The following is a 23,704-nucleotide window of genomic DNA, read 5'->3' on the forward strand; positions in this document are numbered from 1 at the left end:
TGGTGCAAAGCCTTTAAAGAGGTCATCTTATTGCTATCTTAGGAATTGGTAAAAATGGACAATTTGAGGCATTATAACTTGTTTTCAAGTGGCATGGATAAAGGAATCCTTATTTTATGAATCCAATAAGCAACAAGTAGCTTTTTTTTTTTTTTTAAAGAAGTACGGTAGGGAAGAATGAAGAGAATAACTGATGTTTGCCATTGTCATTACTTTAAGTTTAGGTTTGCAGATTCAACTTTTGAGAGATTTTCACCAATTTAAAAATAGAACCTGCTGTTAGGATAAGCTGCCATAAGGTTATCATGACCATGTGGTTTGCACCAGTAGACTTAATACTGTAGGTGTGGTTAAGTGACTTGCCCAGGGTCACACAGCTAGTTAAGTGTCAAGTGTCTGAGGCTGGATTTGAACTCAGGTCCTCTTGAATCCAAGGCCAGTGCTTTATCTACTGCTCCACCTAGCTGCCCGTGGTTTACTTTTAAAAATTTTTTTTGGAGGCAGTTGGGGTTAAGTGACTTGTCCAGGGTTGCACACAGCTAGTAAGTGTCAAGTGTCTGAGGTCATATTTGAACTCAGGTCCTTCTGACTCTAGGGCTGGTGCTCTATCCACTGCACCACCTGGCTGCCCCCAATGTGGTTTATTTTTGTATTTATTTAGAATTTTATTTTTTCCCAAATTACATGTAAAACCAAATTTTAACATCGATTAAAAAAATTTTGTGTTCCAATTTCTCTTCCTCCCTCCCTCCACCCCCGCTCCAAGAACTCAAGCAATTCAGTATAGTGGTTTACTTTTGAGATAGCAATAAAACTGCTTTTTCTTTACTTAAAGTAAAAAATAGAATTTGTAAAATTCAGAACAAAAACTTAGATATTAGATGTATATTCAAAATAGAGATTCTTAAACCTTTTTGTGTCAAGGACTCTTGTCAGTTTGACCCTTTCACAGAATAATGTTGTTAAAGGTAAACAATGAAATATAGAGGATTACAAAGAAACCAATTCTATCAAAATACAGTAATTAATGTATGCATATATACACATATATTTGTACACATGTGCATATATTTGCAAATATACAAAGCAATATATACATGTATATGCACTCATGGATACCTACATATGTGTGTGTATATATATGTGTGTGTATAAAATGTAAATGTAAATTTCACAGACCACAGGTTAAGGACCCCAATTAAAGGGTCATACTGTTAAAGTCAACTTTTAAAGAAAACAAAGGCCTAAGTATGACTTTATACCTTGCTGACTGATCCTTAACCATTTCAAATATTTATGTTCTTAAATCTTATTCAAAGGGCTTGGTTAGAATAATACTGGTAATTCAATTGATCAGATTCAAGTTAGTTTTCTGCTTTTCATTTGCCAGTTTTCACCTGCCATCTTCTAACAGATGTTAACCTGGGTTGATGGACCCCAGGTAGATTTAAAGGGGGTCTGTGAACTTGGATGGCTAGAAAAAAATTGCATCTTTATTTCAGTATAGTGGGTTTCCTTTGTATTCCTATGTATGTTTTGCATTTAAAATCAAAAGGGGTCCATAGGCTTTACCTGACTGCCAAAAAGGCCCATAATGCAAAAAAAAAAAAAAAAAAGGAAAATGAATAGTCTCTGACTTTTCCTACTATTTATTTAATGAGAAAAATATTTTAATCTATCATGCCATTTTCTTTTCTTTTTTTTGATAAAAGTATTTTATTTTTTTTCCAGTTACATGTCTCAACATTTGTTTATACAAGCTTTCCAATTTCAGATTTTTCTCCCTCCTTCCCCTCCCTCCCTCCTCCCCATGACAGCTGGTAATCTGATATAGGTTTTATATATATATATATATATACATAATAACATTAAACATATTTTTGCATCAGTCATGTTATAAGAGAAGAATCAGAGCAATGAGGAAAAACCTCAAAATAGAAAAACAATAGCACCAAAAGCAAAAGAAATAGTATGGTTCAATCAGCATCTCTACTCCACAGTTCTTTTTTTTTCTGGATTTGGAGATCCCCTTCTATCATGGGTCCCCTGGAACTCTTCTGTACCATTGCATTGGTGAGAAGAATCTAGTCCATCATAGTAGATCAACACACAGTGTTGATGATACTGTGTACAATGTTCTTCTGGTTCTGTTCATCTCACTCATCATCAGTTCATGCAAGTCTTCCAGGTTTCTCTGAACTCCTCCTGCTCATTGTTTCTTGCAGCACAATAGAATTTCATTACATTCATATACCACAACTTGTTCAGCCATTCCCCAATTGATGGGCAATCCCTCAGTTTCCAATTCCTTGCCACCACAAAAAGAGCAGTTATAAATATTTTTGTACATGTGGGTCCTTTTCCCTTTTTTATGATCTCTTTGGGGAAAAGACCCAAAAGTGGTATTGCTGGGTCAAAGGGTATGCACAGCTTTATAGCCCTTTGGGCATAATTCCAGATTGCTCTCCAGAATGGCTGGATCAGTTCACAACTCCACCAGCAATGCATTAGTGTTCCAATTTTCCCACAGCTCCAACATTCATTATTTTCCTTTTTTGTCATATTAGCCAATCTGATAGGTGTCAGGTGGTATCTCAGAGTTGTTTTAATTTGCATCTCTCTAATCAATGGTAATTTAGAGTATTTTTTCATATGGGAATAGATAGCTTTGATTTCTTCATCAGAAGACTGCCTGCTCATATCCTTTGACCATTTTTCAATTGGGGAATGACTTGGATTCATATAAATTTGATTTAGTTCCCTATATATTTTAGAAATGAGACTTTTATCAGAAGTACTGGCCATAAAAATTGTTTCCCAGCTTTCTGCATCCCTTCTAATTTTGGATGTATTGCTTCTGTTTGTACAAAACCTTTTTAATTTAATGTAATCAAAATCATCCATTTTGCATTTCATAATATTCTCTATCTCTTCTTGGTCATAAACTGTTCTCCTTTCCAAAGATCTGAAAAGTAGACTATTCCTTCTCCTAATTTACCTATGGTATCACCTCTTATGTCTAAATCATGTATCCATTTTGACCTTATTTTAGTATAAGGTGTAAGATGTTGGTCTATTATCATGCCATTTTCAGTACTTTCATTTTATTATAATACCCCCTCCTCCAAACAAGCACATAGAAAACTCTAAATGTAGAGATACCTATCTTTTCTTCAAAAGGAAGGGAATGGTTTTCTGTAGAGATGGAAACTTTTTTCCTTCCTGGTTTGAAAACTGAGGAAATGTAACTGCTGACCATAGAGATAGGTAGGTATTACTTGAAATTTAGATACAGTGACATCTCATTTAATATTTACTTTTGCTATATCCATGAGGTCTTTCATAAGCTCCTCTTTGCACAGATGCTGCCCTCCCATATGTAATAACATCTCCCTCTCACTGTAGTTCTCTTGTATATTGTTTTATTGTTATTTTATATCATATTTATATGTTCCTTGTATTTTTTATAGTTATTTTAACCTATCCCTTTGTGTCTGTATTCATTTGTAACAGGTATGAGGCAGACACAAACCAAATTCCTTTAAATTTTGTATCTCTTCCAGTACCTAGCACAGTGTTTTGCACATAGTAATAAAATTTTGTTAAATTTGGCTACAGACTGCTTTAGCTGGGGTCTCTTAAGACTGATTTATAAAAGAGCTAGTATCCCCACAGGAATAGGGCATTTAAGATAAACTTTACCAGTGTTTTGAACAAAAATTTAATTTAAGACCTCACTTTAAGATATTTTATTCTGCCAGTAGTCATGTATTTATTAAGTGCCTGCTGTGTGCCAGGCACTGTGTGCTAGCAGTAGAAAGACAAAAAGTCCTTATCCTCAAGAAGCTTACAGTCTAATTGAATAGTGTTTTTTTTTATGGCATTTTATCTGTCATTCTGTATTACCTGTGGAGTAGAGGAGGATGTCACTGCTGAAATGGGTCCAGTGAATCCTTGTTTCCATATGCAATAAGTTATCTATAAAAGTTGTTCAAAACACAAGTTTATAAGGTATTTTTGAGACCTGATTTTTTTCACAATACTTTGCATAGTGCCTTAACACCACTTGGATATACATTTATTTAATTTCATTCAAACATTTATTAAGTACCTACCATGTGTTGTCTTTTTTTTTTTTTGGTGAGGCAATTGGGGTAAAGTGACATGCCCAGGGTCACACAGCTAGTAAGTGTCAAGTATCTGAGGCTGGATTTGAACTCAGGTCCTCCTGACTCCAGGGCCAGTGCTCTATCCACTGTGCCACCTAGCTGCCCCTCATGTGTTGTCTTTTTTGAGTCTCCCAGCAACACTGGAGTAGGCAGGCCAGATACTATTCCTGTTTTATTGAAGAGGAAACTCTGAGAGGTTAAGTAACTTGCTCCAGGCAAATACCAGGCTGGGACTTTATGGCTTCCTAGTCCATTGGTCATTCAACTACATCATATATTCTGTTTTTTAAACTTTTATTTCCTAATAGATTCATACACTTGTCATACTGTATACTAAGCTTTTATTGCCTGCTGAACAAAATGTGTATATCTTGCTTCTCTATTGGTCTTCCACTTTGCATAACATGACTGGGGCCCTACTTTCGGTCCTGAAACTACTTTGTATACTACTTTGATATACTGTAAATTGAAAATGTTGGGTGTATAAATTTTAATTTGGCAATACATTTATGTGGGAGAAATATTTTTGCGTTTAAAAAGTGTCTCTCAGATTGTACTTTATCTGAGGATGATCTCTCTTAAGAGGACAGTAATTTTTTTTCAATCTTAATAGTATTGTATTTTTTCCAGTTATATGTAAAAGATAGTTTTCAACATTTGTTTTTTTGGGGGGTGGGGTGGGGCAATGAGGGTTAAGTGACTTGCCCAGGGTCACATAGCTAGTAAGTATCAAGTGTCGGAGGCTGGATTTGGATTTGGGTCCTCTTGAATCCAGGGTTGGTGCTCTATCCACTGCACCACCCAGCTGCCCCCTCAACATTTGTTTTTATAAGATTTTGAGTTCCAAATTTTTCTCCCTTCCTTACCCCTTCCACAAGATAGCAACTAATCTGATATAGGTTTATATATGTGTGTGTGTGTACATATGTGCATGTGTATATATAAATATATATATACACACACAATCATATTAAATATTTTTCCACATTAGTCATTTTGTGAAAGAAGAATCAGAACAAAAAGGAAAAACCTCAAGAAAGAAAAAAAACAACAACAAAAAAGGTGAAAATAGTATGGTTCAATCTGCATTCAGATTCCACAGCTCTTTTTTTTGGATGTAGAGATCATTTTCCATTATGAGTCCTTTGGAATTGGCTTCTATCATTGTATTGCTGAGAAGAGCCAAGTCTGTCACAGCTGATCATCATACAATGTTGCTGTTACCGTGTACAATGTTCTCTTGATTCTGCTCACTTCACTAAGCATCAGTCCACTTAAGTCTTTCCAGGTTTTTCTGAAGTCTGCCTGCTCATCATTTCTTATAGAGGGCAGTCATTTTTATATAAAAGTTTATTGAGTAAAAGATAGTTTGTCCACTTAATGGTTTTAAACAATACATCTATATGCTAGTTGTAGTACATATTTTTAATCATTTGCTATGCTTTTATTCTACTCTATATCTCTTGGAGTAGCTATGTAAGTTCTAAGGATGATTGCTTTAAGAATATCTTTTTTATTATGCCTTGAAAGCAGAAGCTCATAAGGGCACGAGAAAAGGATTATGTATTCCTTAGCAATGTCATTATATCATTCTTTGGCTTAACAGGCCTCCTAAAGAAGATGGAAGTCATGTATAAGTGTACAACAGGCAAACTAGCACACTAGTTAAAAATTGTTATTGGTGAAGCCACAATAACTGAAAGCTCTAAAGTGAGTTCTGCTGTCTGTCTTAGCAGAATGATGTCAGATGAAGGATAAAGAAACAAAGCTAGCTTGTCTAGCAGAAAACACTTGGGTATTGATGTGTCAGATTATGAACCTGATAATGTAAGACTTGATCTCTGGATTATTTTCTTGGAAAGGTCTTCTGATTGTTGTCATCCATTACCTATATATATATATATATATATATATTTCTGCCATCATGTAATGAAATAAAATAACCAAGGATGAGGTTCTGGGATCTTATGTATCAGAGCCCCATCAGTGGGTGAACTGGTTAATGTGAAAATATTAATTCTGAATAGCAGTCAGAAAACCTTAGTTCATACAAAATGCTATGTCTGTAAAGACAGCTACCTACTAAGGGAATTAATATAAATTCATAAATATATATATATGTATATGTGTGTATATTAACACATGATAAATATATAACATAATGAATATAATGACTATATTTATAAATATGTACATATTTATAGTCATAGTCATTCCCTTATTGTGTGTATATATGTTTACAATTTTTATGATGAAGTAGATAATAGCAACATTTCTTTGCTTGAAAAATAATAGCATATTTCTGTTGTGCTTTAAGGTTTACAAAATACTTGAAACCAAACTATACCAAAGTGTGAACTTCAGCATAGATAATTTCTAAAGATTTGTCTTCAGAATTCCAGTTAGCCAATTAAAGTAACAAGTAATAAAAGCACCATATATAGTAGGGAGAGGGAACATCCTGTTTGACCAACTCCCTATTTAATAATGAGTGTAATAAAGCATCAGAAAATACAGGTTTGTTTTTTGGTATGAAATGCATTGCTTTCCAATTATCAGCTCTACACTTAAGAGTCAAATAAAAACTTTAATTTTAATTCTTCTTTGCTGGGTTTATGATTATTTTATGGTGAAGTGAAAGGAGAAACTTTCCACCTAGGGAATATAGTAATTTCTTTGCATGAATTAATATTCCCCTAACATATCTTTATATTATTTGTAGACATGCTAAATCCTTATTACTATTTTTACTCTATCAAACCTGATTCTGGCCTTATATTTATGTAATTATATATATTTTAAAATGTATATACTTATAAATATCTCCTTACTAAAAAATAAAAGGTCAGACTGAACTATATGATTTGTTCTAGCACTCTATAGTCTTGTTTCAGTTTTGAGTTGAGAAAATGTGATATAATTCCCTTCTTTCTGGGGGATTCCCCCTGGTCCTCAACTGCATAATCTGAGAGCATTTTTGACTGTTAGGATGAGTCAATCAGACAGGTAAACCAAAGTTGTTCAGCCAAGGGAATATGACCAGAGTCATATGGTCTCCAATACTGCCCTTTCACCACATGAATTGTTGGGCAGTTACATACATATCAGGGTAAGGAATACATGTGGTCTGGTTTAACCACAAATTAGGAGTTTGGAATCTTCTTCCTAAATTTACACTTCAGAATTCATAGAGGGATAGTCTTACAAAGGAACAGGCAATGAATTTGTAGTCAGGGAGAGCTTTTCAGTTTTATTCCTTCTTCTTTCTTGGGCATTGGTTTTATATTGTTATGTAATGTCTGTTCCAAAGAGCTCAAAGCCCTTCTCATGTATTTTTATTTATTTCCCTAGAGTCCCTTTGAGTTATATAGTATGTGTGTGTTTTGTTTTCCTTCTTTATAGATAAATAAACTGAGGCATAGTGATCACATAACTTAGGTCATTCTACTAGTTTATGTTGGAATTAGGAAGTAAACTGAGATCTTGATTTCTAGGAAATAAACAAGACTGGGAATCAGTGATCTGAATTATACCACCTACCATGTCACTTTCTAGTTGTTTGACCTTAATTTTCTTGGGCCTTACTTTCTTCATCTGTATAAAGAAGAGTTACGATTAAAGCAGGTCTTAACTTGAGGAAAAAAAAATGTTTGGATGAATAATTCAATAGGATTGATTTCCTTTGTAATCCTATGTATTTCATTTTATTTTGCTTAAGAACATTATTTTGAGAAGGGGTCCATAGGCTTTATCAGACAGTCAAAATGATCCATGACATAAAAAAGATTAAGAACTCTTGGATTAGATGATTGCTAATTACATTCCAGTTCAAACATATTAATTTTACTAGACTGCCTCTTTTAACATTAGACAGTGCTACTAATAATAGAGATATTACTGATCTTCCATTACAGTGACACTTTAAGGGATGGCTAGTGGTTTTATTTTATTTTATTTTATTTTATTTTTTTTGGTGGGGCAATGGGGGTTAAGTGACTTGCCCAGGGTCACACAGCTAGTAAGTGTCAAGTGTCTGAGGCCGGATTTGAACTCAGGAACTCCTGAATCCAGGGCCGGTGCTTTATCCACTGCGCCACCTAGCTGCCCCGGCTAGTGGTTTTAAAGCATTTTGGTAATAATGTCAGTCCTGGGGTATTTTTAATGCAGTAATAAGCATTCATAGCCCCTGTGATTTGTTCTGTGAGAAATATATAGCAAAATATATTCCACTGATATCTGTGAAAATGTTTTTCATATAACATAGAAAGGGTTACTTGCCTAGAATTTGAAATATAGAACACTAATGTTACTTAGACCATAGATGTAGTATGTCAGGACAATTGTAGTTTTTTCCTGTAGCATCTGTATAAAGTAGGTCAATATTATTTGTGTTTTTATATTGAGGAAGCAGAGTTTACAGATTAGTTTAGGGTTTCAGGTCAAAGTTATCTATCAACTTGTCTGGCCTAAGAACCATGGAACCACAGAGTAAGGACGTTGGGGAGGGCTCACCTTTGCTACCCTAATTTATTTTTATTTCAAAAAAACAACAATAAGTGCCTGAGATCTTTGACCTTTTTGGTTCTATCCTTTTGAAATAGCATTCAAATGATGGAGATTCTAGAGCCTCTTGGCAACTCCTGGCAAGGCCTTACTTTTTACAAGCTATCCACATAACTGAATGAAGAGCATAGTTTTGCTTAGGACTTAGATAATGTGACTCTCATGATACATTGTGCCTGAATTTGTTTTGGTTTTATATAATACTTCATTTTTTATTTATCATCATTTCTTATCTAGTTTTGAGGTGTACATTTAAATTTCATTTTTCTTTCTTCCCCCAGGAACTAAACAACTAAAACACATTTTATTAAGAGATGTGGACACAATTTTTGAGTGTAAATTATGTCGCAGTCTCTTCAGAGGATTACCAAATTTAATTACTCATAAAAAATTCTACTGCCCTCCAAGTCTCCAGATGGATGACAGTAAGTTTCTTTCACTAAAATCTTCATTTATACATTTTAGAGTTGTTTATACCCTATAGTTTTGTGCATTAAAACATTATTAGCTTGCAGTTACAGATAATTTCAGTAAATGAAGAATAAAATAAAATTGTTACTTTGGTTTATTTTTTTCCCATTTATCAGCTCAGTCCTTTTCGATTAGTACTGTCTACTTGATTTTTTTCAAATAACACTGTGGAAGTTTTCTTCACTGGTGCAGATCAGTAGCTTATCTGTAATTTAGTCTTTTCAGAGTTGCCCGAGGCACTCAAATGGTCAAGTGCTTTGCTTATCTTGGCATAGCTAGTATATATCAGAGGCAGGACTCCAATGTAGGTCTTCTAGATTCTAATTCTCTCTCTCTCTCTCTCTCCTTATAAAACATTGCTTCTTGTATATGCTGCCCCTCCAATATATTTGCATTAAGATTTTATATGTGACAGAGTGTGTGTGTGTGTGTGTGTGTGTGTGTGTGTGTATGTGAGAGAGAGAGAGAGAGAGAGAGAGAGAGAGAGAGAGAGAGAGTGTGAGAGAGTGACTGTGAGTGTGTTTATGAATGACAGCTAAATGAACTCTGGAGTTTGATTTCAGGATTTGCTTTTCTTTTTTAATGCTACTTTGAAGATGATTTTATTGCTCTTCCCTTTTCATTCATTTTCTATATAGGATGATTCACTTAGAATCCCTTTAGAAGAGGAAGGCAAAGAAAAAATAGGAGCTAGATGATGAATGAATGGTAATTGAGTCAAGAGAAATGGAAAAAGGCATTAGTAGATCTAGGAAAGAACTTGCTACTTAAAATGTCTTCTTTGTTTAGATTTGGGTTTTGCTTTCCTTGTGTTTGTTTTATTTTTATTTTACTTAATGGGGATGGTAAAAGATATTTACCTTGATTTTGAAGCAACTAATTTTTTATGAATCTGTTTAAAGACCTTGGTCTGCATATAAAATTCAGTAATTTTGCTTGTAGTTGCATTTGCTAAATGATGGGTAATAGTAATTGCAAAAATCAAATTACTATGGATTAATTTACAAGTATAGAAATTTAGAGAATCAGTTTTTAAGTGATTAGCTTTTTAATTGACTAAATCTCTGTATTTATCAGGTTTGAGTTAACATCTGTAGTGGTATTAATTTGTGCTTTAAGTTCTTTTTAATGTTTTATTAGATAATAGTTAACTTGGAAGGTAATTTTCATTATTTAATATTCTGGATTTTATTACTTTGTGGATGTTCAATGTATTGAACTTAGAGAAAGTTTTTTGATACAAAGGTCACCACACTAACAGTTTACTGAATTATTTTTTAACCTTGTATTTTATGAATGAAACAAATAAAAAATATATACATGCATATTGATGTTTCCTTTAATACTCTTAACTTCCCAGTTTCTCATTCTACTCATTTTCCATGACTTACTCCACTATTCTACCTCAACTATACACAGAGACAGTTAAAATATTCCACTTCCATGGTCATGAACTCCAAAATTACTTTATCCGATCATAATATGTTATTAGTCTTTCCATATATCTTTCTTTATTCTTATTGGGACCTTCGGTTCTTTTAGCTCTAAATAGTTTTTCAGTCCATCATTCTTGCATTGCCTTTATATCCTCCTCCTTTCCTAATACTGACCCTTGATAAACCAAGTCAACTCATACTAACTTCTCTTGAATCACTTGTCCCTTTTTCCAGTTACTAATCACAAAATCCAACCCTGAATTATTTCCACCATCTGCCTCCTTCATTCCCATTCATGTACTGCTTAACAAAGCTGGAGGAAATATTGATTGGGTCCCTAGCAAGTTGTTACCTAGTTTCAATTGGGTATTCACTGCAGCAAGACAGTATTCTTATTTAATTGGCTTCTATCCCACTCACCACAGTGGTGGTTCCCAATTTTCTTGTGTCTCCTCAAGCATTCCAAGGTATCCCTCTTTCCACTGTCTTAGCTGAGGAACCTATCTCTTAGTTAATTGAAAAAAGTGAGCTCATTTTTCAAGGGCTCTCTCTTCTCCCCTTCTCATTTCAACATTCTTTAACATAATTCCCCACTGTCTCCTTTAGCCTGTGATGAAGAAAAGAGGTCATTCTTTTTGCTAAGACTAATCCTTCTAGGGAGCAGCTAGGTGGCACAGTGGATAAAGCACTGGCCCTGGATTCAATAGGACCTGAGTTCAAATCCGGCCTCAGACACTTAACACTTACTAGCTGTGTGACCCTGGGCAAGTCACTTAACACTCATTGCCCCACAAAAAACCCAAAACCAAATAATCCTTGATCCCATCTGGGTGTTCCACTAAATCTATATCATTCATTTGCATAATTATTTACATGTTATCTCGTTCATTAGAATGTCACCTACTTGATGGCAGGGACCATTCTCAGTACTTAGTATAGTCATTTACATGTAATAAGTGATTAATAAATGTTAGTTGATTGATTCATTTCAGCATGGTTTAAAGTGTACTTTAGGCCATAGAGAAAAACAAATTCAATGAACATTAAGTTCAAGGCCTTATGTACAAATATGAAAACAACTTTTTGTTCCTGTTATTAATGAATTTACAGTATTTTTAGGGATATAAGACAAGTAATCATAATGCAAGTTAGAATATAATAAGATATAAAGTTTAATGATACACTTTAATAGGGAAATTTTACTTTTAGCTGGGAAGATCAGGAAAGGAATCATTGGAAGAGGTGACAACCAAGTTGAACCTTCTTAGATTGTGTAGAATTCCAACAGTTGAATATTGGGGAGGATGGAATCCTAATCAGACAAGGGGAATGGTGGGAAGAAAGGAAGGAAGCAATATAGAGTGAGACAAATTAGGGATATATTGAGTAGCCTAGGTCAGCTGGAGAGTAGAATAAGTGAAGGGGAATTTCTTCAACTGGAAACCGCTTCTGATGTTGTTTGGGCTTATTTTTTTATTCCAATTCCCATGGTAGGATGTTAAATATTTCCAAACTAATTTCCTTTTTTAATTAAAAGGCACAGTGCTGAGTATTGAATTATTTTTTTCAGTTGTCATTTTTGTTGATAATATATCTTTAGGCCACCCTAGAGAGTAAAATTGATTAGGAATCTACCCCGTTAAGTGTATGCTTTTAATTTGCAGTATGTATTCCAAAAGGAGTATTACGTTATTTGCAATTATCACCTTACCCATTATACAAATTCCGGTATTAGAAAAGGAAATAATAGATAGAGGAATAAAAATTTGGATTTCCAAACCTTATTTTGGGGGAGCTAGGTGGCACAGTGGATAGAGCACTGGGCCTGGAGTCTTGAAAACTTGAGTTCAAATCCAGCCTCATAAACTTACTAGCTATGTGACCCTGGGGAAGTCACTTAACTGTTTCCTCATCTATAAAATGGGGATAATAATAGTCATGTCCCAGGATTATTGTGGTGATCAAATGAGATAATAATTGAAAGCATTTAACACAGTGCCTGACCCATAGTAAGTGTTATGTGTTAGCTTTTATTGTTGATTTAATATTCATAACTAGGTTTGAGAGTGACTGGTACTTATAAACAAGTTATACCAATGTCCTATTATTAATAGCCCACTAGATAATTCTTGTACAAATATATTTTATTACCTGCTTAGGGTAGAATTCATGCATCAAGTAAAGAAAACTAGCTACATTTCTGGAATAATCATCAGTAGTTGTGTGTTAATAATATGTTCAGTAGGAATATATCTTGTTCAGTAGAGATGGTTAGGACTAATTCTAATAAATGGCTATGATTCATAACATATATGTTCATGTATTCTCAAATTTTCTCCAATTTAAAAATTTCTTTCATTTTGCATAATATGCTGCATAATTGTTTGGTCTCACATAATTAAAATGGATTTTTTTATCATAAATAAACTTAATGGATGCTCTTTCCATTTTATTTTATGTATTTAAAACATTTCTTTTTAAATTTTCTTTAGTTGTTCATCCATGCCATATTATATTAATTGACCTTTGCTGTTCTAAAAATACTGTTTAAATATTCCAGACTAATATAGTGCCTGGAACTTAGTGAGCACTTAAATGCTTGTTGATTGATTGCTAGCAAAGTATAAAGTCTGACTTATGTTATTCAGAGAGATTGTTTTTTGCTTATACAATTTAAATTGATGGAAGCAGAGTGTCATAGTGCATATATTGCTGGGCCAGGAAGACTTGGGTTCAGATCTTGCCTTTACTAACTTTGTCTTCCTGGGCAAGTAACTTTAATTCATGTTCCTCCCCTTCCACAGATAAACATAAATTAAAGTTATAGTAGTATAATTATATCCTCAGAAGTGGAAACAAGTATTATATAAAGCTGCATTTATTACCAGAAAGTTTTGTGTTTGTGTTAAATTGGCAATTGAAATCCAAGGTGAATTAAATTTATTGATTGTACTTTTAAAATACTGGGGACTCATGCAAATAAAAAGGACCAGGTGATGTAATAAATATTTTTGCAGCTGTTCATATTGTCTTTTAAAATATGAACTAGAACAAACCTAAAATGGTGTTTTTGTTTTAACAGACCTTCCTGATGTAAATGATAAACAAAGCCAAGCCATAAATGATCTTCTAGAAGCCATTTATCCAAGTGTGGACAAGCGAGAATATATTATTAGGCTAGAACCCATAGAAACTAATCAGAATGCAGTGTTTCAGTATATTTCAAGGACTAATAATCCAGCTGAGGTCACTGAGTCAAGTAATTCTCCTGATCAAACTCAAGTTCAGATGCAAGAACCTAACATTGAACAGTCCAAAACAACTCCAGTTCCAGATACAGAAGTAGAAATTGTAGAGCCCCCGCCTGCAGAAACAGTTGTGAATGAAGCAACACCAACTTCTGATGAACAGCCTCAGGAATCACATACTGACTTGGAAACTTCTGATAATTCTGATTTTGGCCACCAGTTGATTTGTTGTCTTTGTAGAAAAGAATTCAATTCCAGACGCGGTGTTCGTCGGCACATTAGAAAAGTACACAAAAAAAAGATGGAAGAACTAAAGAAGTATATTGAAACACGAAAGAATCCGAACCAGTCTTCTACTAAAGGACGCAGTAAGAATGTTCTAGTAACATTGAGTAGGAGTTGTCCAGTATGTTATAAATCATTTGCTACAAAAGCGAATGTAAGGAGGCATTTTGATGAAGTTCATAGAGGACTGAGGAGGGATTCAATTACTCCTGATATAGCTACAAAGCCTGGGCAGCCTTTGTTCCTGGATACTGTTTCTCCTAAAAAATCTTTTAAGACTCGGAAACAAAAGTCTTCTTCAAAGGCTGAATACAATTTAACTGCATGCAAATGCCTTCTTTGCAAGAGGAAATATAGTTCACAAATAATGCTTAAAAGACATATGCAAATTGTCCACAAGATAACTCTTTCTGGAACAAACTCTAAAAGAGAGAAAGGCCCTAATAATACTGCCAACAGCACAGAAATAAAAGTAAAAGTTGAACCATCAGACTCCGTAGAATCTTCACCCCCTTCTATTACCCATTCTCCACAGAATGAATTAAAGGGAACAAATCATTCAAATGAGAAAAAGAACACACCGGCAGCACAGAAAAATAAAGTTAAGCAAGACTCGGACAGCCCTAAATCAACGAGCCCTTCTGCTGCAGGTGGCCAGCAAAAAACCAGGAAACCAAAACTTTCAGCTGGCTTTGACTTCAAGCAGCTTTACTGTAAACTTTGTAAACGCCAATTTACTTCCAAACAGAACTTGACTAAACACATTGAGTTGCACACAGATGGAAATAACATTTATGTTAAATTTTATAAGTGTCCACTTTGCACTTATGAAACGCGTCGGAAACGTGATGTGATAAGGCACATAACTGTGGTTCACAAAAAATCATCACGTTATCTTGGGAAAATCACAGCCAGTTTAGAGATCAGAGCTATAAAAAAGCCCATTGATTTTGTTCTAAATAAAGTGGCAAAAAGAGGCCCTCCAAGGGACGAAGCGAAGCAAAACGATTCAAAACATGATGGAACTTCTAATTCTCCCAACAAAAAGTATGAAGTAGCTGATGTTGGCATTGAAGTAAAAGTCACAAAAAACTTTTCTCTTCACAGATGCAATAAGTGTGGAAAGGCATTTGCAAAAAAGACTTACCTTGAACATCATAAGAAAACTCATAAGGCAAATGCTTCTAATTCACCTGAAGGAAATAAAACCAAAGGCCGAAGTACAAGATCTAAGGCTCTTGTCTGGTGAGGAACAGTTACAGAGTTTTGCTTCCCCCTTACCCCCCTTTCAAACTAAAAAGATATCATTTGGCCATAATTTATAGCAGGTTCCATTTTAACAGCTAACATGCCACATATCTGATGGCAGTGGGAACTGAGGAGAAATGTACATATTGCATTTACTTCAGTGACCTTTATTCCACTGACTTGGGAACAAAAGTTAACTTCAGAGCTTATCTTCTACAGGACAATGCAACATAGCTATAGGTAGCATGGAGCCAGTGCTATTCTTTTAATATTGTAAAAATATGTGCATTTATATTGGCTTATGTTTATAGTAGAAGTCCTCTGTTTTACTAACTTTGCACAGATTTGATTCAGCAACTTAGTCTACTAATGAACTTTATGCAGGAAAGTTACAGAGATAATAGAATGAAGATTTGTGAAGGCTATAATTATAGGAAAAATCTTTTAAGGCACTGTAATTATTGTAAAATTGATTTGTGATGGCTAAATAAAGTGCTACACAGAAAAATCTCTAAATTAATTTAGAATAATTAGCAGTAATGAAACCTTTATTAATTACTTTTAACATAGTGTTTCAAGGCAAGGGGAAAACTTAGTAAACAAAATTTGGAATTTGTTTTCTTGTAAGGTTTTTTGGTTAACTGTTTTTTAGTTTTGTGCTGTGGAAAAAAAATGATAATTTAGTTAGTCCCACAATGTTTTATTTTTCCCCCTTTTGTTCAAATAAACTTTTTGGTGATTATTTCAACTTAATTAATAATTTTACCTCAAGGGTTTTTTGTTTTACTTCATTTTTATATGTGTAGTAGGAAGTAGGTTAACAGCCCTAATAGGGAAGAAAAGAGACATTTTAAATACTACATTTTAAGAATTTTACATTTTGGAATAAACGTTTTAAAATGCAGTATAAAATACAAAATAAATTACCCATCCTCTACTTGTTTTAGCAAGTACATGCATTTTAAAGAATTTATCATTGAGTACCCCGGGGCAGGGGTGGGAGGCAGCTAGGTGGTGCAGTGGATAAAGCACTGGCCCTGGATTCAGGAGGACCTGAGTGCAAATGCGGCCTCAGACACTTGACACTAGCTGTATGACCCTGGGCAAGTCATTTAACCCTCATTGCCCTGTCCCCCCCCCAAAAAAAACCAAAACAATATTTGAGTACCCCCTGAATTGAGGCCTCTGATGAATATTAATTTTTGGATTCAGCTTCTAAAGCAGCTAACTTAGTTTGATTATTGAGTAGCTTAAACTGTATGTACAAGCTTAAAGTCACAAACCTTTCCTTCTATTTATGTGGAAAACTTTAAATGAAATTATCATTTATTATTCATTTTTACTATTGTATAACTTTAAGATTTTATTGGCAAACTCAAAGGTGTTAATTTATTCCCATTTCTCCTCAGATAACTTCAAGTGATGTACGGAAAGGTTTGGAGTTCATTTGTGTGGAAAGACTTTAAATTGGTGTTAGAACCACTAACGTCTTCAAATGGTACTATAAAGAAAAAAAGAAAAATATTTTCATAAATATTCAACTGTTACTGCTGTTTTCTTACTAAATTAATAACCATCTGACTACGTTTCTAAGGCCATTGCCTCTTCCAACACTTTCAAGTAGCTGTGAAGTTAACCTTATTCTACCTACATCATAGTTTGTCTTACCTTGTGTGTTTGGTCTACAGGCTCATCCTACTGTATTTAAAAACGAGAAAATGCAAAATATGTTTTCCCTTAAAGACCAGAAGCTTTAGGCAGTCAACAACCTGAGGGAATATCTCTGCTGATGGTATTATTTGACAAGAAGTTCTATCAGTTTCATTTTATTTGGCAAGATTTTCATCCAGGTTATGTGCATGATTTCAGAAATTTTCTCCAGTTGAATGTATGCTAAGAACAGTCTATTAAAACACAGGAACTCAAGTCAGCTGAATATTAGTACTCGTCCTCACATCAGTTCATCTCCAACTGATTTTCTTGTGTAATGAAAGTTTCATTGTACTAAAAATAGTATAGAGAAAGTTCTAGTTCATTTTCATGCATGGTTCATAGTAACACCTTTAATTTGTAAAAATCTGAGGTTTTTATGGAAATCAAACATTCCCCTATTTTTTCTTTAAATTTTATACACAAGCACTTTAATGATAGATGCAACTTAATTTTTCAGTTTCTATTTTTTTAAATGGGCAACACATTTACTAATGTTAATATGAAGGTAGTAAATATCTTACTGATATTTTATATTTACAGACAATCCATGCACAACCACTTCTTATGATGTTAGTTTTGTTTCTTTAAATATTGCTACATAGGGAGGAAGGAAAGAGAAACCAAGAAAACTTTTTTCTCTCAAGAAAATTTTAAGTGACCTCTTTAGATAACATTTGATTTTTGCTATAAAATTTGCAAAATAATGAATTCTTTTCCAATGAATTCTTTTCCAATTTATAATAAATCAAGATTTTAGGGAAAAAAAGGCAAACCTATCATTACAAATTTCTTGATAGGTTTCTGTGTACCAACATTTTGTACTTTTTAGGAAAAACCATTTTGCTTTTTAGAAATTTGTGTTAAAATTATCCTAATTTCAAAACGTTCAAGAGAAAATATACCATGTTTTTATAATAGGTTCATACCTGTAATTAGGAGGGACTCTGTTTCCATTACTTTTTGTATAAAATCTAAAAATGTTGAAGATCATAAGGTCATAAGAATTAAATGCTTCTATAGATAGAAAAACATTTAGCCTTCCTAGTGCTTTGCACTAAAATATACTGTGAAAGGAAACTAGAAAGACTGTAACTGTTGCTGGAAATGTTCTATATTGAATGTACATTCTTTTGTTTGGACAAATGTACTGTATGTGATGGAAATAAACCAGACTCGAAGTCACTTCAGCTAAATGTGCTTCAACAAAGGTGCATTGGTTGAACCATAAATGCTTATTATCCACTTTATTCAGTTACTATGAGCAGCTGTACTTAAACTGTATCCTTCTGTTAGCTTTGGTTTTGAACTCTTGAAGTAATAATTTTCATTTCATTTACAAGCTAATCTACATGTGGAGAACATGTACTTTAGGGTATAATTAACAAATGCATATCTTTTTAGGGACCTAAATTTAAAGGTAGTATAAAGTTAATTTAACTGGTTGAATATTATTGAACCTGTATGTTTAGTTTATGAAGGTACCTCATACATTCCTACTTATTAAATGTACTCCAAAACACTTTCCAAGTGACTAATTTCTAGTCAGTGAAACAGTGGCAGTAATATTTGAGGATTCCCTGAAACTTTGAGGAACTTCCTTGATATTTCTCTTCCTTCAGCTGTAATCTGCCTTTTCTTTTTATTCTTTTACTACTTGGTACACATTCTTTGGGAAAGAGCCTAGTCTTCAAGGAAAACTTGATTTTTGGAATATAACTCTAATAACCTTTTCCCACAGGCATACCCTCTACTGGTCTGCTACAGAGTTATTCTAAAGATACAGAGCAGGGGGATAGAAAAGAGGTGCAACATTTTCTTAGTTGGGTCATGTAGAAGATAAGCAAATAATACTGGAATGGTATTTGCTTTAGGGCCAGAAAAGGTAGAATGAAAATATATGTGTGTGTGTGTGTGTGTGTGTGTGTGTGTGTGTGTGTGTGTGTGTGTGTATGTATTTAACAAGGTCTAGCATAGTGGATTATAACAAAAATGAGTTGTAGGGGAAGGAGTAGCAGTCTGGCAAATTAAGAAAAGTTAAGAAACTCAAGAGGAATAATTAGAGATTAGTTCTTCCCATTTCTTTATGGCTTCTACCACTGTTTCTTGGAGTTTAAGACTCTAACTCTTTCTGAATCCAAGGGCTTCAGATAAAGGTTTCAGATGTCTGAGGAGAGGCCTACAAAATTAGTGCCAGAAGCATTTATATATGAAATGTAACTTTTTATGTGCCTTTTGGTTTTAGGGGGCAAGAGTTATTACAAATAGGAAGTTACAAAAACCTTTTTCCTGAATTTAGACCTGGTACTGACTACTATCTATGCTCAGCTTCTTGGTTACTTTAGAAGCATAAAGCTTTCACTTAAAGATTCCATTTATCTGATATATCTTCTACTCCAGGGAAGCTGAAAGAGGGGACGTTGGAAAAGCAGATTTATTATACAATTTAACACAAAGACAAATGTAGGAAAGCATTGCCAATATTACCTTATGGAAGGCTACTTGTTATGGGATCTTTTACATACTCTAATAATACACAACAAACAGTTTTTATTATTCTTTGCTTTATCTTTTAGATAAAGAACAAAATATTTGAGGAAAATAAAAATTTACAACATTTAGTTTTTAGCTTACCTCTTCATAGGGAATTGATTGTTGTACTTATTTTATGTTGTCAAGAGGTAAATTTGGATTCTTTAGAATTATGTTATTGTTTACGTTACTATATTAATCCTATGAGTACGTGTTTTCTGCAGACTTCTAAGTTTTACAGATTTTGCAGATGTATTAAATGCAGAATCCTGTAGTTTTACCATAATTTAAGATTATGGGGGTGGGAGAAGAAATTTCCTTGCAGATCTTATAGCCACTGGCCACAGGCCTGGTGGCTTCCTGATCATATTTGGGGATGGAGAGGATCTCTTTTTAGGAAGTTTGACCATGGTGGATGAGTTCTTCTGCATCAAATTTTTTGGTTTTGTTTTGTTTTGTTTTTGCAGGGCAGTGAGGGTTAAGTGACTTGCCCAAGGTCACACAGCTAGTGTCAAGTGTCTGAGGCCGGATTTGAACTCAGGTCCTCCTGAATCCAGGGCCAGTGCTTTATCCACTGCGCCACCTAGCTGCCCCTTCTACATCAAATTTGATGGCAGTACTTTAATTAAATTTGCTGAATAGACTTGGCTCTCTGAAAAATCCAGAGACTCTGAAAGTGTCTGGACATGACAATAAGTGTTACTTAATATACTGAAGACTTAATATACTGAAGACCCTTAATTCTAAGTCATCAAAAATTTACTGATGCAGAGCATCATCTGTAAAGAATGTCAAGTGTCAATCAGATGATGGCAACTAACATATATGCATACAATGAGTGGGGTCCCCTTTTACTTCTAGGAACTTTCTTAGTCTCCTTTCCTTCAAATCTTTAAAAACTGAAAAAAACTTACAGGACAGAAAAAACATGTAGAGTCGGAAAGAGCTGTTTAATGATGGTTGTGATCTAAGTCATTGTGTACAAGGTATATATTAGGATGTTGCACAAAATACTTGTCCATTTCCTCATTTATGTCTGTCTTGATCTCAAAATGCTTTTTCCTCCCCTGTTTTCTTCCCATAATACCTGTCTGTAACGTCTCCCTTATTTTTTCCAGCTTTTTTTTCCCCTCCAACATCTTGACTAATTTACATGAAAACAATTGGGGAGGGGGATGGAAAAGGAGTAAAAGATGTCCAAGAAAGGGAAACATTGTCATCAGTCAGCTCATTATTTTGGGAGGGTAGCAGTTTTGCGCATTTGTGACATGAGTCACATATTTGCTATAGCTACAGATATCTATAATTTATAGACCTAACTGAAGACAAGCATATCTGAGCAAAATGCCAAAATGGAGAGGATGATTTGTGCCCAAAGAGTAGTAGAATTGCCTTGCTTTTATATATAATTTTGAGGGCTAGGGATTGTACCTTCAGATTAATTTTGTACAGTGTCTAGCACATTGTCATGTACACTCAGGTACTTGAATAAGTATCTGAAGATGAAAAGCAAGGAGTAGCCTTTTCCATCTCAAAAACAGTTGCTTATATGCCTTTGTGACTTTGAGGTTTTATTTCAGTTATTTTTAAATGGAAAATATTGATAAATTACATTTATTGCGGAAAGTATGATGACAACCAAGGGGAGGGTAAAGATTGTGAAAAGGAGAATTTTGAATTCAAAATAATATAGTACATTTATATAGTGACTTATAATTTTTAAAATGCTAATATCAGATATTTTGTGGTAGACATCTCATTTTACATTCTGTCTTGAGATAATATATATCATATTTAAATGTGAAATTCTTTTGTAAATACCACCTAGAATATATTAGTATATATGGAAATTTGTGAATTTGGAAAAAAAATCTTGTCATTTTGTGTTTTTATTTGCATTTCATTGTGGCATGAAGACAACTGGATAGATTTTATTTTGAGGCCATTTCCCAGTATGGTACAATGTTAATTAACTAGCTTAATTGTCACTCATGAATACTATGTTCTTTCATCTTGTGAAAAGCATTAGAAAATTTATTTTTAAAGGCCACTTAAACCACAGTCATTTCAGTGTCTTCCTTAGAGTGGTACAAGTCTTTTGCTCTTTTGGGTCATGTGTAAAATTATGATATGGGACAAATGATAACTAAGTTACTGGGCTATTTAATAAACTGTTTTTAAGAGTAAAGGGCTTGGGGGGCAGCTAGGTGGCACAGTGGATAAAGCACTGGCCCTGGATTCAGGAGTACCTGAGTTCAAATCTGGCCTCAGACACTTTACACTTACTAGCTGTGTGACCCTGGGCAAGTCACTTAACCCCAACTGCCTCACCAAAAAAAAAAAATAAAGAGTAAAGGGCTTGGGGCAACCAGGTGGTGCAGTGAATAGAGCACCAGCCCTGGAGTCAGGAGTACCTGAGTTCAAATCCGGCCTCAGACACTTGACACTTACTAGCTGTGACCCTGGGCAAGTCACTTAACCCCATTTGCCTCACCAAAAAAAAGGAAAAAAAAAAGAGTAAAGGGCTTACTGCAGTGCAGTACTTGTTGAAATTGCTAGATTGTGGAATTCATGTGTATATATATATATGTATATATATATATATATATACACATATGCATACATACACACACACACACACACACACACACACACACACACACACACATATATATATATATATATATATATATAGGAATGCAGTTCTAATTGAATTAGGCCCTTCATTGGTGAATATACCATAAATGAATCTAAAGAAGTAATACTTATGAGGAGTATCTCACTAACCATATTCAGTTGTGGCCAAAGATCCACTGAGAGAGCTTAGGCAAATTCATGAAGCACTTCTAGAATTCATCTTAGTGAGTCCTGGGCCATTGCCCTAGATGTTCTGATACCAGTGTGGTGTGAGTTTTTTGAAATGTTGCTTTTTGGGGTGTATCACATTTTCTGGTATTATGTCACAAACCACTTGGCTCAGGTTTGTGTTTGCTGATTTGTAAATTTCAAAGCTGGTGTTCTGGTCACCAGCACAGGAGCAAGTTGGCTAATAATAATTGCTACCACTCAGATACTGATATCAAAGATATAGGGTATGTTCTTAGTATTTAAAGACTGTGTTGTAATATTCAAATCCCAAATTGTGACGAGATGAAAAAATCGCTGTTTTGGGGATTTTTCTGAAACCAAACTGCTTTTAAGAAAGATGGATGATTGTGTCTTTCACTACATTATAACTGTGTTTTATTTCTCTTTAGCTATAGGAAATAGAAAATTCAGCCAGGAAGCTTTTGTCTTACAGGTAAAAAAAAAAAAATCTGACTTCCACTTGCAGTGGAATAGGTGATTTGCTAAAAGATTTATACTATATAGTTTTTGTCTGTTGGTTTTCATGTTAGGTGGGGAGCCGGAGGTAATGAACCTGAAGCCTTTTCTTCCCTAAGAAAACTACAATGAATCACTAGGCAGAAAAACTACATAAGGATGAAAGTGGGGGAGGTTGAGTTACACTGAAATAAAAGATTTTCTCTCAGAAACCATTGCTGGAAGAGAATCGAATTATACCTTATCAGACATTTATTTGATATTACGTTAGATTTTGAATATTGCCATTACCTTTCATTTTTGGTAGGAAAAGTATTAGATGTTTTTATCAAGGTGAACATAAAAATATAAATTTTCAAATTAGCTTTTCTAGGACAGTAGTCATGTCTTTGTATGCTTTTTCCCCATCATTATCAACTATTTATTGAAATCCCTTAAGGTAAATAGTACAAGTAAACTCTATAGGGTGGTTCATTTTCCTCCTGAGGATAAATCAGGACAAATAGGAAGTCCTAATGTAGCATAGAGACTCACAAATATGCTTTTCAAAAATTTAAGATCCCAAAAATATTACTTGAATCATAGACTTCGGTTGCCATTCTTCACGTCTACTAGTGTCAGTGCTTCCCTTTCTTGGGTCATTCTTACTACCTTCTACACATGCTATTAAAAATGATATCTGGGGGCAGCTAGGTGGCACAGTGGATAAAGCACTGGC

At 34.2% G+C, this 23,704-nt stretch overlaps 1 protein-coding gene across 7 annotated transcripts in view; it reads left to right on the forward strand.

Annotated features, from left to right (window-relative positions):
- Window positions 1–18,362, forward strand: part of ZNF800 (zinc finger protein 800) — a 170,272-nt gene extending 151,910 nt beyond the window's left edge. For 6 of the 7 annotated variants that reach the window (XM_043966861.1, XM_043966857.1, XM_043966856.1 and 3 more), the window contains exons 4-5: window positions 9,014–9,157; window positions 13,722–18,362. In XM_043966861.1, the coding sequence (XP_043822796.1) occupies window positions 9,014–9,157; window positions 13,722–15,421 (1,844 nt within the window). In that variant the 3' untranslated portion in view covers window positions 15,422–18,362. The remainder of the gene's footprint in view (window positions 1–9,013; window positions 9,158–13,721) is intronic. The other variant, XM_043966862.1, reaches the window with a different exon arrangement.
- Window positions 18,363–23,704: the final 5,342 nt, after the last annotated feature.

The sequence above is a fragment of the Dromiciops gliroides genome, chromosome 5, assembly GCF_019393635.1.
Source record: "Dromiciops gliroides isolate mDroGli1 chromosome 5, mDroGli1.pri, whole genome shotgun sequence".
Lineage (NCBI taxonomy): Eukaryota > Metazoa > Chordata > Mammalia > Microbiotheria > Microbiotheriidae > Dromiciops > Dromiciops gliroides.